This window comes from Oncorhynchus nerka, linkage group LG16 (assembly GCF_034236695.1).
Source record: "Oncorhynchus nerka isolate Pitt River linkage group LG16, Oner_Uvic_2.0, whole genome shotgun sequence".
NCBI classification, from domain to species: domain Eukaryota; kingdom Metazoa; phylum Chordata; class Actinopteri; order Salmoniformes; family Salmonidae; genus Oncorhynchus; species Oncorhynchus nerka.
The window spans coordinates 24,845,279-24,863,872 of NC_088411.1; the positions used below are offsets into that span (position 1 = coordinate 24,845,279).

At 45.8% G+C, this 18,594-nt stretch overlaps 1 protein-coding gene across 1 annotated transcript in view; it reads right to left on the reverse strand.

Annotated features, from left to right (window-relative positions):
- Positions 1 to 18,594, reverse strand: part of tanc2b (tetratricopeptide repeat, ankyrin repeat and coiled-coil containing 2b) — a 264,706-nt gene that overhangs the window by 105,597 nt on the left and 140,515 nt on the right. The window contains exon 4 of the mRNA XM_029685202.2: positions 9,059 to 9,136. Within this exon, the coding sequence (XP_029541062.1) occupies positions 9,059 to 9,136 (78 nt within the window). The remainder of the gene's footprint in view (positions 1 to 9,058; positions 9,137 to 18,594) is intronic.

The window sequence follows — 18,594 nt, forward strand, 5'->3', positions numbered from 1 at the left end:
CGTCCAGTGGTCTGATGAAACAAAAATAGAACTGCTTGGCCATAATGACCATCATTATGTTTGGAGGAAAAAGGGCGAGGCTTGCAAGCCAAAGAACACCATCCCAACTGTGAAGCACGGGGGTGGCAGCGTCATGTTGTGGGGGTGCTTTGCTGCAGGGGGGACTAGTGCACTTTACAAAATAGATGGCGTCATAAGGAAGGAAAAGTATGTGGATATATTGAAGCAACATCTCAAGACATCAGTCAGGAAGTTAAAGCTTGGTCACAATGGGTCTTCCAAATGGACAATGACCCCAAGCATACTTCCAAAGTTGTGGCAAAATGGATTAAGGACAACAAAGTCAAGGTATTAGAATGGCCAACACAAAGCCCGGACCTCAAAAAAAAAGCATATGCGAGCAGGGAGGCCTACAAACCTGACTCAGTTACACCCGCTCTGTCAGGAGGAATGGGCCAAAAATCCTCCAACTTATTGTGGGAAGCTTGTGGAAGGCTACCCGAAAAGTTTGACCCAAGTTAAACAATTTAAAGGCAATGCTACCAAATACTAATTAAGTGTATGTAAACTTCTGACCCACTGGGAATGTGATGAAAAAAATAAAAGCTAAAATAATTATTTCTCTCTACTATTATTCTGACATTTAACATTCTTAAAATAAAGTGGTGATCCTAACTGAGACAAGGAATATTTACTATGATTAAAAGGAATTGTGAAAAACTGAGATTAAATGTATTTGGCTAAGGTGTATGTAAACTTCCGACTTCAACTGTACATACCCCAACCAGAAGCCATGGATACAGGCAACATCCGCACTGAGCTAAAGGATAGAGCTGCCGCTTTCAAGGAGCGGGACTCTAACCCGGACGCCTATAAGAAATCCCTATTTACCCTCCGACGAACCATCAAACCTGCAAAGCGTCAGTACAGGACTAAGATCGAATCGTACTACACCGGCTCTGACGCTCGTCGGATGTGGCAGGGCTTGCAAACCATTACAGACTACAGAGGGAAGCATAGCCGAGAACTGCCCAGTGACACAAGCCTATTAGATGAGCTAAACTACTTATATGCTCACTTTGAGGCAAATAACACTGAAACATGCATGAGACCACCAGCTGTTCCGGAAGACTGTGTGATCATGCTCTCCGCAGTCGATGGGAGTAAGACCTTTAAACAGGTCAACATTCACAAGGACGCAAGGCCAGACGGATTTAAAGGACGTGTACTACGAGCATGCGCTGATCAACTGGCAAGTGTCTTCTCTTCACTGACATTTTCAACCTCTCACTGTCCGAGTCTGTAATACCAACATATTTTAAGCAGACCACCATAGTGCCTGTACCAAAGAACACTAAGGTAACCTGCCTAAATGACTACCGACCCGTAGCACTCACATCTGTAGCCTTGAAGTGCTTTGAAAGGCTGGTCATGGCTCACATCAACACCATTATCCCAGAAATCCTAGACACACTCCAATTTGCAAACCGCCCCAACAGATCCACAGATGATGCAATCTCTATTGCACTCTACACTGCCCTTTCCCATGCAGGGATGGGCGATATGGCCTAAAAGTAATATCTAAAAAAAATTCTGAAGGTTTGGACGATTCACAATATATATATATATATATATATATATATATATATATATATCTTGATTTCTTGTTGAGGCCAAGACATAATTCTTAACTGAATTTTCTTTATTCAAATAAAAAAAGGCCTATTTGTGCTAAACAAATGAATAACACACACCCACAAATCTATTCTATTGTTTAGGAATGTTTGACCACTAGCTGTTTGAATATGTAATTTCTATAATCATTTTGATTGAAAATGTATTAATTGAGTTAATTTGTTGTTAATATTAAAACAGCCTGTGGTTATTTGCTATTGGATTGGCAGAATGACACAACAACAAACACATTAGCCTACAACTGGCCTGAACATAACTTTTTTGAATGCACTTTAATTATCCAATGTCACACTTACTGATGGTGAGGTGAAGCCTGTGCCCAAAGCACTGCAGGCGGGTCCAGTAGTTAAATCGCAATGCTTTTATGATGTTGCTCCTGCTGTCAGTTGTCATGCACACCAGTCGGTCTTCACTCACCTTCCACGATGCCAGAGAGTCTGATACCCTAGGCTATTACTTCACCTGTATGATCATCGGGAAAGTAAGACATCTGGAGGCAGACATTTGCGATTTCCAGTCTTCATTTATGTAGTGGACAGTCAAACTTAGGTATGGCTCTGCTCAACCATAGATCGGCTGTGGTGGAAAAATAAGAAACACAAGCCAGCTTCTCTGCGACTCTTTTACGGGTAGCAGTCTATAATCGCAGCAGGGTTTCTTCCGTGAAATACTTGCGGCTTGGCAGCTGATATTTGTGGTCAACTGTACCTAGCAGCTTTTTAAACCCTGGCATTTCTACTGTAAATATTGGACCATATCTTTCGCTATGTAATAGGTCACTGCATCCGTTATCTCCTTCCACCTCAGACTTTTCTTGTCATAAGGGATTAAGTTTGAAAAGGATGCGGCTATGATAGTTTGTCTTTTAGCAGACGTTTTGGGAATCGGGCGACTGGAATCGGCATTGCTTAGTCTCACGCATTCCACCATTCCACCGCGTGTTTCAGTTGCAGGTGATGGAAGGGGTTGGTTATACTGCAGCTTTTTGTAGCAATTGTCTTTCGACACATTTTGCACAGAACATTCATTTGCTGATCATCAGACCTCTTAGACCCAAACCACTTCCATATTACTGATAAAACATTGCTGCCCTTTTTGGGGATGATTTCATCCTCACGAGAGGCTGAGCTGGCGTCCTCACTTTCCATTTTGGTGGAATTCTTACCGCCGCTACACTTCTCCGGCATGGATACAATTTGTGAAAGGCTGTCTAGGGTTGTGATTGGTGGATAACCTCTGTGCACGTGTTATCACGCAATTGGGACATGATTCGACATTGGGCTGACAGATAAGAGACAGTGAGATGCTGCATTTGTAAAACGTTACAACATTATAACAGAACCTCGATTCTTGCGATACAGGCATTTTCCATATCGCGCTAAAAAATAAACTTGAATATATAGAAAAAACTTGATATATCGCCCAGCCCTACTTGAGACATGTTGGTATTACAGACTCGGTCGGGTAGAGATTGAAAATCGGACGGGTCTGGCAGCTCCTGACTGACAGGCGGCTCTGGCAGCTCCTGACTGACCGGCGGCTCTGGCAGCTCCTGACTGACCGGCTTAACAAAATAACTAAGGTCAGAACGTGACAGTACCTCCCCCCTTCCCCCAAAGGTGCGGACCCCGGCCGCAAAACCTGAACCTATAGGGGTGGGTCTGGGTGGGTGTCTGTCCGCGGTGGCGGCTCTGGCGCGGGACATGGACCCCACTCCACCATAGTCTTTATCCACCTCTTAACCCGCCTCCGTGGCGCCTTTCGAGCGGCAACCCTCGCCGCCGACCTCGGACTGGGGACCCTAGCAACGGGTCCCGAATGGACTGGAGATTCCGGCAGCACCAGACAGGCGGGAGAATCCGGCAGCTCCGGAGTGAAGGGCGATTCTGGCAGCGCGGGTGAGCGCCGGCAGCTCCGGGATGGGCGATTCCGGCGGCAGCTCCGGGTGACAGACGGGCGATTCCGGCAGCTCTGACAGACGGGCGACTCCGGCAGCTCAGGACAGACGGGCGGCAGCTCAGGACAGACGGGCACTCCGGCAGCTCAGGACAGAAGGGCGACAGACGGGGACTCCGGCAGCTCCGGCAGCTCAGGACAGACGGGCGACTCAGGACCGGCAGCTCAGGACAGACGGGCGACTCCGGCGACTCCGGGCAGCTCAGGACAGACAGGGGCGACTCCGGACAGCTCAGGACAGACGGCGACTCCGGCAGCTCAGGACAGACGGGCGACTCCGGCAGCTCAGGACAGACGGGCGACTCCGGCAGCTCAGGACAGACGGGCGACTCCGGCAGCTCAGGACAGACGGGCGACTCCGGCAGCTCAGGACAGACGGGCGACTCCGGCAGCTCAGGACAGACGGGCGACTCCGGCAGCTCAGGACAGACGGGCGACTCCGGCAGCTCAGGACAGACGGGCGACTCCGGCAGCTCAGGACAGACAGGACAGACGGGCGACTCCGGCAGCTCAGGACAGACGGGCGACTCCGGCAGCTCAGGACAGACGGGACTCCGGCAGCTCAGGACGACAGGACAGACGGGCGACTCCGGCAGCTCAGGACAGACGGGCGACGCCGGAAGCTCAGGACAGACGGGCGACGCCGGAAGCTCAGGACAGACGGGCGACTCCGGAAGCTCAGGACAGACGGGCGACTCCAGAAGCTCAGGACAGACGGGAGACTCCGGAAGCTCAGGACAGACGGGAGACTCCGGAAGCTCAGGACAGACGGGAGACTCTGGCAGCGCTGGACAGGCGGTAGCACCTGTAGGGAGGAGATGGAGAGACAGTCTGGTGCGGGGGGCTGCCACCGGAGGCCTGGTGCGTGGAGGAGGCACCGGATAGACCGGGCCGTGGAGGAGCACTGGAGGTCTCGAGCACCGAGCCTGCACAACCCTACCTGGCTGGATACTCCCCGTAGCCAGGCCAGTGCGGCGAGGTGGGATAGACCGCACTGGGCTGTGCTGGCAAACCGGGGACACCATGTGTAGGGCTGGTGCCATGTACCCCGGCCCGAGGAGATGCACTGGAGACCAGATGCGCTGAGCCGGCTTCATGGCACCTGGCTCGATGCCCACTCTGGCCCGGCCGATACGAGGCACTGCGCTGTAACGCACCGGGCTATGCCTGCGCACCGGGGAAGGGTGCGCCTCACGGCATAACACGGTGCCTGCCTGGTCCACCTCTCTCCAAGGGAATCACGGGGAGTTGGCTCAGGTCTCCTACCTGACTTAGCCACACTCCTCGTGTGCCACCTCCCAAGACATTTTTGGGTCTGCGTCTCGTCCCAGCCGCGCTGCCTCCTCATACCACCGCCGCTCAGTTTTCGCTGCCTCCAGCTCTGCCTTGGGGCGGCGATATTCCCCAGCCTGTGCTCAGGGTCCTTCTCCGTTTAAATTTCCTCCCATGTCCAGTAGTCTTGAGATTTCTGCTGCTGCTCGTTACCACGATGCTTCATCCTTGGTTGGTGGGTGATTCTGTAACGCTCATCGTAGGTGGAAGAATAGGAGGACCAAAGCGCAGCGTGGTAAGTGTTCATATTTTTAATAACAAACAATGAAAGAAACAAATAAAACGTCAAACGAACAGTCCTGTATGGTGCTGAAAAAACACTGAACAGAAAATAATCCCCCACACCACACAGGTGGGAAAAGGCTACCTAAGTATGATTCTCAATCAGAGATAACTAACGGCACCTGCCTCTGATTGAGAACCATACCAGGCCAAACACAAAAACACCACATAGAAAAAGGAACATAGACAACCCACCCAACTCACGCCCTGACCACACTAAAACAAAGACAGTTCTTTTGTTATAAGGTCAGAACATGACACATCAGTTTGTGGTGGTAAATAGACAGCTATGAAAAATATAGATGAAAACTAGCGTCGTCTACAGCTTATCATGAGATACAAAACCTCGAGACATCCTTAATATTAGATGTTGGGCATCAGCTGTTATTTACAAATAGACACAGATCGCCACCCGTTGTCTAACCGGAGGCAGCTGTTCTATCTTGCAGATGATCGGAAAACCCAGCCAGCTGTATGTTATCCATATCGTCATTCAGCCACAACTCTGTGAAACATAAGATATTACAGTTTTTAATGTCCCGTTGGTAGGATAGTCTTGATCGGAGCTCATCCAGTTTATTATAAAATGATTGGAAGTTGGCTAATGGTATGGAAGGTAGAGGCGGGTTATCCACTCACCATCGGATTCCTACAAGGCACCCTGACCTACGTCCCCTATATCTCCATCTCTTCTTCATGCGAATGACAGGGACTTGGCTTGTGTCCGACTCGTTAAAGAAAAAATATTAGTCCAGCACGACGTGAGTAATCGCTTTTCTGATGTCCAGAAGCTCTTTTCAGTCATAAGAGACAATGGCAGAAACATTATGTACAAAATAAGTTACAAATAATGCGAAAAAACACACACAATAGCACAATTGGTTAGGAAAAACGTAAAACGTCAGCCATCTCCTCCGGCACAATTGGTATCATGGTAGCAGCAGCTGGTATCTCAGCTGCTGAGGCTGGTCCAGGTCTCCACCATTATTCTCCTCAGGGTCCACAATGTCCTCGTTGCTGAGGCAGACGTTGTGCAGCACAGCGCAGCATGTGACCACCTCAGGCACAAAGGTAAGATTCACCTCCAGGGCCATCAAGATTGAGCGCCAATGAGTCTTCATCATCCCGAAGGACCGCTCCGACACATTCCTCGCCTTGGAATGCTTTGCATCGTAGGTGGCCTCCACTGCGCCCCTCACTGGCTGCCTGTAGGGTGTCATCAGACAGATGGGATCCGCCAACCAGGGATACCCACCATCCCCGAGGAGAAACCACCCTTGTGGTGGGTACAGGCTCTGAACATACACAGGGCTGTGTTTCAGGACCCTGGCTTTGTACACATACCCGAGGAAGGCAATGTAGATGTCGATGAACCTGCACCTGTGGTCACAGATGGCCTGAAGCTGATAAGAATAGATCAACCTCCTGCATTTCATCTTGTGATGTAAAAATGGATGACCTTCTTCGTGATCCCATCACTGACTCTGTGGATGACATTGTGCACTGTGGTCCGGGGGACATCAAATGCCTCGGACATAACACAGTACGAAGTGCCACTGGCCAGCCAATAGACAAACAGGAAGCTTTCCAAGGTCTTGCCACATCCATAGTCCTGGTCTTCTTGCTCTACCAGGCCGTCAAAAGAGGGTTGTAATTCGGAAGTGGGGTTTGAGGTCCAGGTCACCCAAATACATTCTCAATGGACATTGTTAATGAAGTTGTAAGATGGCTAGCTAGAAATGTGTTACACTAACAAGCTAGCAAGAAGTTGCATAGCAACAGCATCAACTTCTGATAGACAGGCAACGCACTCGTACACTCAACTGAAAGGATACCATTTGTTTACAACCTAATGAAACATTCTGGGAATCTTTAAAGAACACATTACATTTGTTCTCGGAAATGTCTTGCAACATCTGGCTAATGTTTTATACAAACATTCTTTAATCATCAGCACGACTAGACCGTTTTTGTGTTATGAGGACATTTGCAGAGACCTAATGAATGTTCAGGGAACTTTCACAGAACCAATTTTGGTTTGCTGGGTAGGGTGTTCATAGGAAGTAGTTTCTTCTCTACATGTACGATTTCAGACAGTATCCAGGGTAAAGTGAAGTGAATGTGGAAACATGGAGAGTGACCCATGTTGTGATGATGCTGAGGTATTGACTGGGATCTGCCTGGCTTGACCCAGCAGTGATAATAGTCCTGCAGGCAGACAAGCACCACATGCTGCTTACATGACAGGATGCCTCGCTGTTTCCCTCAATAACAATGTTCCAGAAACCCGTCATCTCTGATATAACACAGAAACTTTGTCTAACCATCAGAGATATGTAGCTAGAATAGAGATGTGAGTGCAACCATTATCTAAAGACAACCAACCCATAAGGGAGCTGAATTTCTGAAAGAGCACAGCAGCAATCACTAAACCACAGCAACACCTCCCTCTAAATATCACAGGTTCTGTTTGTCACAAGTTTTATTCTCACATTCCCTGGCACACTAACATATCTGTATAAAACCCTCTACAGCCATTTTCTCCCTCAACACTGAATCACAGCCCAGACGGCCCCGTCCCACCAGACAGACAGAGCTGTCTCACCAACTGGCCAACACCTTCACATAACATCAGCTAGCATAGCAGACAGCAGACAGCAGGAGCCATTAAGTGACAACTCCACAGTAGTCCCCATAGAGGGCTGTGTGTGTGACAGCCAGGCTGTGATATAGACAGACACAGCCAGGGCCTGCTTACAGCATACCGACACTATACCCCATCTCTGTGGTTTCAGCTCTGCCTGAGAGACTAAATCCATTGAGCCAGGGAGGCATGCACTGTAGCAGCAGCCGTAGTTTGGCCAGATCCCTCAGCATGACAATCCCCTCATGTTTGTCTGTCTATCTGCAGGGTGTGAATGCACACCAGAGGGTAATTCAAGAGAAGCGGCCTTTTAGGGAACACGTTGTCTTTTCTCTCCCTAACAGCTTTACACAAATGTCTGAGAGCCGAGAAAAGTTTTCTGTGAGCCAAGGGTCTGGGGGGAGGGTGAGGGGATAGAAGACGAGAGGTACTGTAGCAACATTGACCTGGTAAATGGCTTAGCTCCCGAAAAACTTCAGAACAAAAGGATAGGGGTGATTTTGAGTGCTACTTGTTGAATTGTTGAGACAGACAGGGATTTTTGAAGGGCGTTAGAGCCACTTCACAGAACAAAACACACAGACGCAAACACACACCCACTCATAGAAGCATACAGCTCAAAAAGAGCAAGGATACCAATGGGCAAATCATATGGACTAAAATAGTCATACGGAAGCGGAACTCAAGAATTCTAGTCTATAACATCTACTGTATATTGTTGACAGACACAATAGCCAATATTGTTTCTCTTTCTGCCCAGAGTATACTTCCAGGGATAACAGATTCAGACACATTTACAGGAACATAAAAATTCATACAGTGTACTCTCTCCACAAAATTATTATGTCACTCCTCTAGAAGTTATTAAATCCTCTGTTGTTAACTCATATAAAATACAGCCCTTTAAACAGCCTCATGCCCTCTCTGTTGCTCCAGGGAAGAGAGGAAAGAGAGGCAGGAAAATAGTATGAGCATAAAGGAAGGAAGAAAGAAGAGATGGATGAATGAAGAAACAATATTTCATATTATGGTCAGATGTGGCTAAGAAAAATGCATTGGGAAAAGTAGGGGGAAAGAGGGGAGGGGAGAAGAGAGCGAGAGGCGATTTGGTCCACAGAATAGAGTACACCCAGTAGTGTAACTACCTACCTTGACCGGTGTGGCTCAGGTGGTGGTGGTGCTCTACACTGGGCGATCGGGGTTCTGGCAGGTCCTCACTCCCTCCATCTGCAGATGAGGAGTGAGACAAAGAGGAGAGAGTGTGAGCGTGGGGATGCCAGGAAAAGGAGAGAGAATGAGTGCGGCAGTGTGGCTGGCATTCCAGGTAGGCCACCTCATCCTCCACCAGCCAAGACTGGGACCTCAGGACCCCCAGGAGACTACTGACACACAGCCCCTCCACACCCCTCCTCCAGGGACCCAGACGATCCCGCAAACTGGCAAAGTACACACAATTCTTCTTCATCAAGGTGGGTTGGGATGTAGACTGAAGACACCAACCAGGCCCTAGTCCAAAGCCCAGGGCCCGCCCACGAGAGAACTGTTACAATACTGAGAGGAGTGGTGATCCAGAGCTAGTCCTTCTGGATGAGTGAGAGATAGGACTGGTGGTACAGTACACTACAGTAGGCGTTTTCTGAAAGTTGGCTAATTATATGAGGATCAATTACTGTGGGCCCAGAGGACTGAGGATGCGCCGAATACAACTGGTGTAGACTTTTTACAGTGAAATGCTTGTTACACGAACCCTTCTCAACAATGAAGAGTTTAAAAATAAAAATGGTAACAAAAGAGGAATAAAATACTCAAGAATGGAGCTATATACAGGAGTACCAGATCAATGTGCAGGGCTATGAGGTATTTGAGGTAGATAAGTACATAAAGGCAGGGTAAAGTGACTAGGCATCCGGATAGATAACAATAAGAGTAAAATAAAGAACAGAGTAGCAGCAGCAAATGATGAGTGTAAAAGTGTGGATTAACCACAGTGGATGGAGCAGGGTTGGATTAGGGGGTCGATGGGCCAGCACCTGCTTTGCCTCTCCACTACAGGGTCTGTTTGACAAGGCCGAGTCCCTATCATAGGCAGTGATCTACAGTACAACTAAGACTGCATGGCACCTTATTTCCTATATAGGGCACTATTTTTGATCAGAGCTGTATGGGCCCTGGTTAAAAGTAGTGTACTAAACAGTGAATAGGGTGACATTTGGGATGCAATATAACTCTGCAAGGGGCTTTGTGGCATATCATGATTTATTCCTAAATCACACATCCCACTGGTATTAAGTCAGCCCATTTATAAACCAAGCCGTTGTTTGAAAGTTATCTAAGACAATGGATTTCCTCTCTCTCTGTAATAGATCTTGACTTGCCACCGAAGTACAAAGCGGTGTGAGTCTTTATTGCTAAGGGTTGTGTCTGGCAATGGTGGATGCACCAAATGTGTTACCATCAAAAAGTCCTGTGTGTGTGTCTTCACCCAAACAAACACTTGTGTATTTCAACCGATCATAAACCCACAAATACAGATACTGTACATCTGTGCACAGTATGCTGTTGTGCCCATACAGGATAGATTGGGCTGCTGGTGGAAAGATATAGCTTGTCGATAGACTGATAAAATTACCCGGAGGGCCTGAGTGTGTTAGTGTGAGAACTGGGGTAGTGAGAGGTTGACACCGTCTCATTCTGTTACCCTGGTTCCTAACTGCCAACACCACCCTCACCACTTTGACAAAGGTCTATTCTGCTATCTTTATTTTTAGTTTGGTTGTTTATAGAATAACACGTGGATATAATGTGATGCTTTCAGTAATGCTGTGTAGACTATTTTTTGTTTGGTTGTTTCAGTCTACACAGCATCGCTGAAAGCATCAAACTATTATATCCAAATGTGTTGGCAAGTTGGTTAGGACATCTACTTTGTGAATGATACAAGTCATTTTTCCAACAATTGTTTACACACAGATTATTTCACTTATAATTCACTGTATCACAATTCCAGTGGGTCAGAAGTTTACATACACTAAGTTGACTGTGCCTTTAAACAGCTTGGAAAATGCTGAAAATTATGTCATGGCTTTAGAAGCTTGTGATAGGCTAATTGACCTCCTTTGAGTCAATTGGAGGTGTACCTGTGGATGTATTTCAAGGGCTACCTTCAAACTAAGTGCCTCTTTGCTTGACATCATGGGAAAATCCAAAGAAATCAGCCATGACTTCAAAAAAAAATTGTAGACCTCCACAAGTCTGATTCATCCTTGGGAGCAATTTCCAAACGCCTGAAGGTGCTATGTTCTTCTGTACAAACAATAGTACGCAAGTATAAACACCATGGGACCAAGCAGCCGTCATACCGCTCAGGAAGGAGACACATTCTGTCTCCTAGAGATGAATGTACTTTGGTGCGAAAAGTGCAAATCAATCCCAGAACACCAGCAAAGGACCTTTTGAAGATGCTGGAGGAAACAGGTACAAAAGTATCTATATCCACAGTAAAACAAGTCCTATGTAAACATAACCTGAAAGGCCACTCAGCAAGGAAGAAGCCACTGCTCCAAAACCGCCATAAAAAAGCCAGACTACGGTTTGCAACTGCACATGAGGACAAAGATTGTACTTTTTGGAGAAATGTCCTCTGGTCTGATGAAACAAAAATATAATTGTTTGGCCATAATGACCATGGTTATGTTTGGAGGAAAAAGGGGGAGGCTTGCAAGCCGAAGAACACCATCCCAACTGTGAAGCACGGGTGAGGCAGCATCATGTTGTAGGGGTGCTTTGCTGCAGGAAGGACTGGTGCACTTCAAAAAATAGATGGCATCATGAGGGAGGAAAATTATGTGGGTATATTGAAGCAACATCACAAGACATCAGTCAGGAAGTTAAAGCTTGGTCGCAAATGGACAATGACCCAAAGCATACTTCCAAAGTTGTGGCAAAATGGCTTAAGGACAACAAAGTCAAGGTATTGGAGTGGCCATCACAAAGCCCTGACCTCAATCCTATAGAACATTTGTGGGCAGAACTGAAAAAGCATGTGTGAGTAAGGAGGCCAACCAACCTGATCCAGTTACACTAGCTCTGTCAGGAGGAATGAGCCAAAATTCACCCAACTTATTGTGGGAAGCTTTTGGAAGGCTACCCAAAACATTTGACCCAAGTTAAACAATTTAAAGGCAATGGGACCAAATACTAATTGAGTGTATGTAAACTTCTGACCCACTGGGAATGTGATGAAATAAATAAATGCTGAAATAAATCCCTCTCTACTATTATTCTGACATTTCACATTACTTAAATAAAGTGGTGATCCTAACTGACCTAAAACAGGGAAATTGCTACAAGGATTAAATTTCAGGAATTGTGAAAAACTGAGTTTACATATATGTATTCGGAGAAGGTGTATGTAAACTTCAGACTTCAACTGTAGATCATATGTCAACTGCTCAAGTCAGCAGTGTATTCAACAGACTACAACTGTCAAAATGTCTTAGCCAGCCTCTACTGAAATATAAGCCCATCACAGAATAATATCACCATAATAATCACAATAACCTCTAAGTTATCCCATGTCGTATATTAAAAAATATTCAGTCACATTTAGGATGTACACGGAGGGCTGTGTTCTGTCAGAAAATTGTCTTTTGGCAGAACCCAGACAGTTTAAGTGGTCAATTATTTCCCAGGTTTTAAATGCCAGAGTGCGTCAAAGGGAATGCCTCATTCTAACAGTGTCTGTCTCGAACACTCTCCTCTGCACACAGGAGGTTGGTGGCACCTTAATTGGGGAGGACGGGCTCGTGGGAATGGCTGGAGCGGAATGACATCAAATACATCAAACACATGGTTTCCAATCCCTTTGGTCCGTTCCAGCCATTATTATGAGTCGTCCTCCCCTCAGCAGCATCCACTGCTCCTCTGCTCTGCTTCCCTTTCGAAAAGTCAGGGTGACATCATCCTCACAGAGGTTCAGCTAGCTCTGTAGCTCTCTGGGTTCACTGTGTGGGTAGATAACAGCAGTCATTAGTTAGTGCACCAAGAGACTTCATTGACCTTCATATGTCTGGGAGACAGTCTTTCACTCTAAAAGCATGAATTACCGTTACACTGTTACAAAGCATCGGGTAAAGTTGCTCTGGTATAGTCCAGTCCTTTTGATGTGTCATCCCGAGGCCACGGAGAATGATCATGCTGCAGACTTTGTCCGTGAACGGCCAGTCTGCCACTCAATGGCCAGCTCATGGCATTTTAGTCAGTGAGTCAGTATCCCTCTGCAGGCATACAAGGCCGTATAGCCTCAGCACTCTGAATTAACTGCACGGACCGAGCTTAATTGTTTTAGTCCATAGTAGTGATTTTTCTACACTCCTGGAAAAAAGCGTTCCAAAAGGGTTCTTCGGCTGTCCCCATGGGAGAATCCTTTTTGGCTCCAGGTAGAACCCTTTTGGGTTTCATGTAGGACCCTCTGTGGAAAGGGTTCTACCTGGAACCAAAAAGGGGTTATCCTATGGGGACAGCCGAAGAACCCTTTTAGGTTATACATCACACTTTTTTCCTCTAAGAGTGTACCATTGTTGCTCTGCCTAGCCGGGGTGCATCTGAAATGCATCTGTAACCTATTCTCTTTATAGTGCACTACTTTTGACCAGGGCTCTTCCATTGTTTGTTTGTGTGTGTGTGTGTGTGTGTGTGTGTGTGTGTGTGTGTGTGTGTGTGTGTGTGTGTGTGTGTGTGTACGTGCGTGTAGGTAAGTGAGGCAAGGGAAGGCAGTTTGTCACCCTCTGTATTATCCAGCCTGACAGGCCAAAGACAATGCTGTCAGCTCTTATGTAATGTTACCTTGAGAAAGGACCTGAGTGCTGAGCCAGTGTGGACTAGCTACTTCCAATAGGAAAAGAGAGAATGAGGGATATAGAGTGATTAATCCCCCAGGGAGACACAGCAACATAATGCAGGTGTGGCAAGAAGGAGGGATGGCTGATGGAAGGACGGCCAACGTCCAGGTGTGGGCGTAGAGAAAATGTTGCAGATTTAAAGCAAATTCTCTGCAATTGTACCCATTTTACCATGGGTTGGAGAGAACATTTGCAGTTTGAAAGCTCATTTAAAGGTGCAGTATGTAGCTTTTCTGACAGAATGCACATAGAAATGAGAGTTGTATATCTGTCATTCTCATTGAAACCAAGTCTGAAAAGTTTCAGATCTGTTTTGTGCTCTAGTTCTATGCATCACATCCTTAACTTTTGCTTTTGCTCTTTTTACTTCTCGGGTTTTGTACACCAGCTTCAAACAGCTCAAAATATTATATTTTGGGATATTTAAAAAGACATTTCACAGCATTTTAGATGTTACAATGATTTTTTTTCTACACTATACTGTGCATTCGGAAAGTATTCAGACCCCTAGACTTTTTCCACACTTTGTTACATTACAGCCTTGTTCTAAAATGGATTAAATAAAAAATATTCCTCATCAATCTACACACAATACCCATAATGACACAGTGAAAACATGTTTCTCTAAATTTGAGCAAATATATAAAAAATTAAAAACAGAAATACATAACGATTCTGACCCTTTGCTATGAGACTCGAAATTGAGCTCAGGTGCATCCTGTTTCCATTGATCATCCTTGAGATGATTCTACAACTTCATTGGAGTCCACCTCTGATAAATTCAATTGATTGGGCATAATTTGGAAAAGCACACACGTGTCTATATAAGGTCCCACAGTTGAAAGTGCATGTCTGAGCAAAAACCAAGTCATGAGGTCAAAGGAATTGTCCGTAGAGCTCAGAGATAGGATTGTGTCGAGGCACAGATCTGGGGAAGGGCACCAAAACATTTCTGCAGCACTGAAGGTCCCCAAGAACACAGTGGTCTCCATCATTCTTAAATGGAAGAAGTTTGATACTACCAAGACTCTTCCTAGAGCTGGCCGCCCGGCCAAACTGAGCAATCGGGGGAGACGGTCAGGGAGGTGACCAAGTACCTGATGGTCACTCTGACAGAGATGCAGAGTTCCTCTGTGGAGATGGGAGAACCTTCCAGAAGGACAACCATTTCTGCAACATTCCACAAATCAGGCCGTTATGGTAGAGGGTCCAGACGGAAGCCACTCCTCAGTAAAAAGTACGACAGGCCACTTGGAGTTTGCCAAAAGGCACCTAAAGGACTCTCAGACAAAGAGAAACAAGATTCTCTGGTCTGATGAAACGCAGATTGAACTCTTTGGCCCGAATGCCAAGTGTCACGTCTGGAGTAAACCTGCCACCATCTCTACGGTGAAGCATGGTGGTGGCAGCATCATGCTGTGGGGACGTTTTTCAGTGGCAGGGACTGGGAGACTAGTCAGGATCGAGGCAATGATGAACAGAGGAAAGTACAGAGAGATCCTTGATGAAAACCTGCTCCAGAGCGCTCAGGACCTCAGACTGGGGCGAATGTTCACCTTCCAACAGGACAACAACCCTAAGCACACAGCCAAGACAATGCAGAAGTGGCTTCGGGACAAGTCTCTGAATGTCCTTGAGTGGCCCAGCCAGAGCCTGGTCTTGAATCTGATTGAACAACTCTGGAGAGACTGCAGTGACACTCCCAATCCAACCTGACAGAGCTTGAAAGGATCTGCAGAGAAGAATGGGAGAAACTCCCCAAATACAGGTGTGCCAAGCTTGTAGCATCATACCCAAGAAGACTCAAGGCTGTAATCACTACCAAAGGTACTTCAACAAAGTACTGAGTAAAGGGTCTGAATACTTATGTAAATGTATTATTTTTTATAAATTTGTACAAATTTCTAAAAACCTGTTTTTGCTTTGTCCTTATGAGCTATTGTCTGTAGATTGATGAGGGAAAAAACAATTGAATCAATTTTAGAATAAGGATGTAATGTAACAAAATGTGGGAAAATACTTTCTGAATGCACTTTTTTCCTATAAACTGAAATTAGGCGAACCATTCAAATGTTAGCAACCAGGAAATGGAGAGGTGAATTCTGCCCATTGTACCTTTAATGCAAATCTACTCATTTTGCCATGGGGTTACCCAGATTATGGTGGAGATAACATTTTGCAGTTTTAAAGCTAATTACCTGCAATTCTACACATTTTGCCAAGGGTGGAGAGAACATTTTGCAGCTTAAAAGCTAATTTCCTACGCATTTTTCCATGACACATGTCATGTTCATATGGTATCTGAATGAGACTAACAAAATCAATGGAGGCTCGATGTTAGCTGAAATGGGCTAATCGAGGGACTGTCAGTGACTGACAGAACAAGAAGAAAACTGCTGATGTACAACCAAATTTCGAAATTGCACCTTTTGTATTTTAATATTTGAACTCTAAGCAGTAAATTGAGATGCCGACTGAATTCCCCACCACACACACACAGAAAAAAATGGGGGGGGCCCTCAGTGTCCGCATATGTCGCTTATTTGTTGGGCTGGCCCTGAGATATAGAATGCAATTTCCACAAACCCTTGATGGAATTACAGCTTTAGTTATGTTTCTAGCTACAGTACATGTTTATTTAGCCTAGGTGCAAACTTTCAAATCACTGGCGTTTTCCAATTTGCGGAGCAGTCGATGCCTCATGTTTTCAATAAAAGGGTAAAAGAGTACAGTACATCCAAACAATGCAGACTACAATATAGGTTCATTTGTTTCAATGTTATCTCATATTCTGCTGAGCTTGCGGCTATCATAATATAATGTTATGTAATTCATTTGAGCTTCTGCTTCCCTTCTCTCCCCCTGAGCCCTCCCAGGTATGACCTTTTTTTCACTAGATGTTCTACAGTAGTGAACAGACAACACAACAAGGGGAACCATACTTGGAATGAATTGAATCATACGCTTCAGGTGCTGCAGCACAGCATAAACAACATGCTCCACTATAGACAGCCAGGTTAACAAAAGCAGTTCAAATGTTACAAAATCACAAACATAGCTTAAACCAGTATCAAGGGAAATTCCATTGGAAAGGAATTACACGGAGACTCAGATTCTTCACCTTGAAATGTATGCCAAACAAAAAAAACTGATTTCAAACTTTAACAAACCACACAACTGCACTGAGTGTACAAAACATTATGAACACTCAAAATGTAGTTGCATCCCACCTTTTGCCCTCAAATCAGCCTCAATTCATCGGGGCATGGAATACAAAGCTGTCGAAAGTGTTCCACAGGAATGCTGGCCCATGTTGACTCCAATGCTTCCCACAGTTGTATTAAGTTGGCTGGATGTCCTTTGTGTGGTGGACCATTCTTGACACACGGGAAACTGTTGAGTGTGAAAAACCCATCAGCGCTGCAGTTCTTGACACACTCAAATTGGTGTGCCTGGCACCTACCCTCTCTTTCCATTACATAGACTGACCAGGTGAAAACTATGCTCCCTTATTAAATCCACTTCAATCACTGTAGATGAAGGGGAGAAGACAGGTTAAAGAAGGATTTTTAAGCCTTGAGATGATTGAGACATGGATTGTATATGTATGCCATTCAGAGGTTGATGGGCAAGTCAAAATATTTAAGGCACTTAAATGTTTTGTACACTCACTGTATATGCATATTTTTTTAAGTCTTAAGAACAAATTATTATTTTACAAACCCTCCCCTAACAGGGACAATGCTGGGCCAATTGTGCGCCGCCCTATGGGACTCCCGATCACGACCAAATGTGTTTTGTAAAATCTGTGGAAATTAAACCTTGTGCATAAGTTCTCTGGTTTGTTAAACTTTGAAATCTATGGTTCTTGTTCGGTATACATTTTAAAGTGAAAAACCTGAGTCTCAGCCTAATTTCATTACCATGGAATTGCCCTCAATCAGACCATTCTGCTGATTCCTTTCATGTCCTCATAATACACTCATCCCTCTCTGTGAGGCAGGGTGGCTGTACCATACAATTAGCTAGGCAGTACAAAGGCCATGGACGGTGACGCATGAGAGGGCCTGATCTGCGTCAGGCGCTGGCCGCCATCTCTACCTCTCTACAGGGTCCTGGAAGGTGTTGTTAGTGGAACAGGAAGTAGAGAGAGAGAGAGAGAGAGAGAGAGAGAGAGAGAGAGAGAGAGAGACAGAGAGACACAGAGAGAGAGAGAGAGACAGACAGACAGACAGACAGACAGACAGACAGACAGACAGACAGACAGACAGACAGACAGACAGACAGACAGACAGACAGACAGACAGACAGACAGACAGACAGACAGACAGACAGACAGACAGACAGACAGACAGACAGACAGACAGACAGACAGACAGACAGACAGACAGACAGGAGAAAAATATGAGAGAAAAAGAGATAGAGAGGCACACTCTGTGCCTCTAAAAAAAAGGTCTGTCGCAGTATTGAGTGGGTGGGCTTCACCAGAGAGACACATAACCAACCAGCAGCCTGAGGTACTAGTGGCCTTATATTATACAAAGACACTCAAAACACCGCTATACATAACACTGAAAGAATATGGAGGTAATGCCTGCGTGTGATGTGACTGACTACTCGTCCCTGGTTCCTTGGTTCTCTTGAGGCAGAAATATTAGTGAGATGGAGGAAGAGTGTGAGTGAGAGAGAGAGCGAGAGCACATTATAGCTCCTGGTCTTCCTCGAGGCGTTCCATTGATCAGCACCATGGAGGACTGACTTTTTTGGAATCCATATTTTATACAT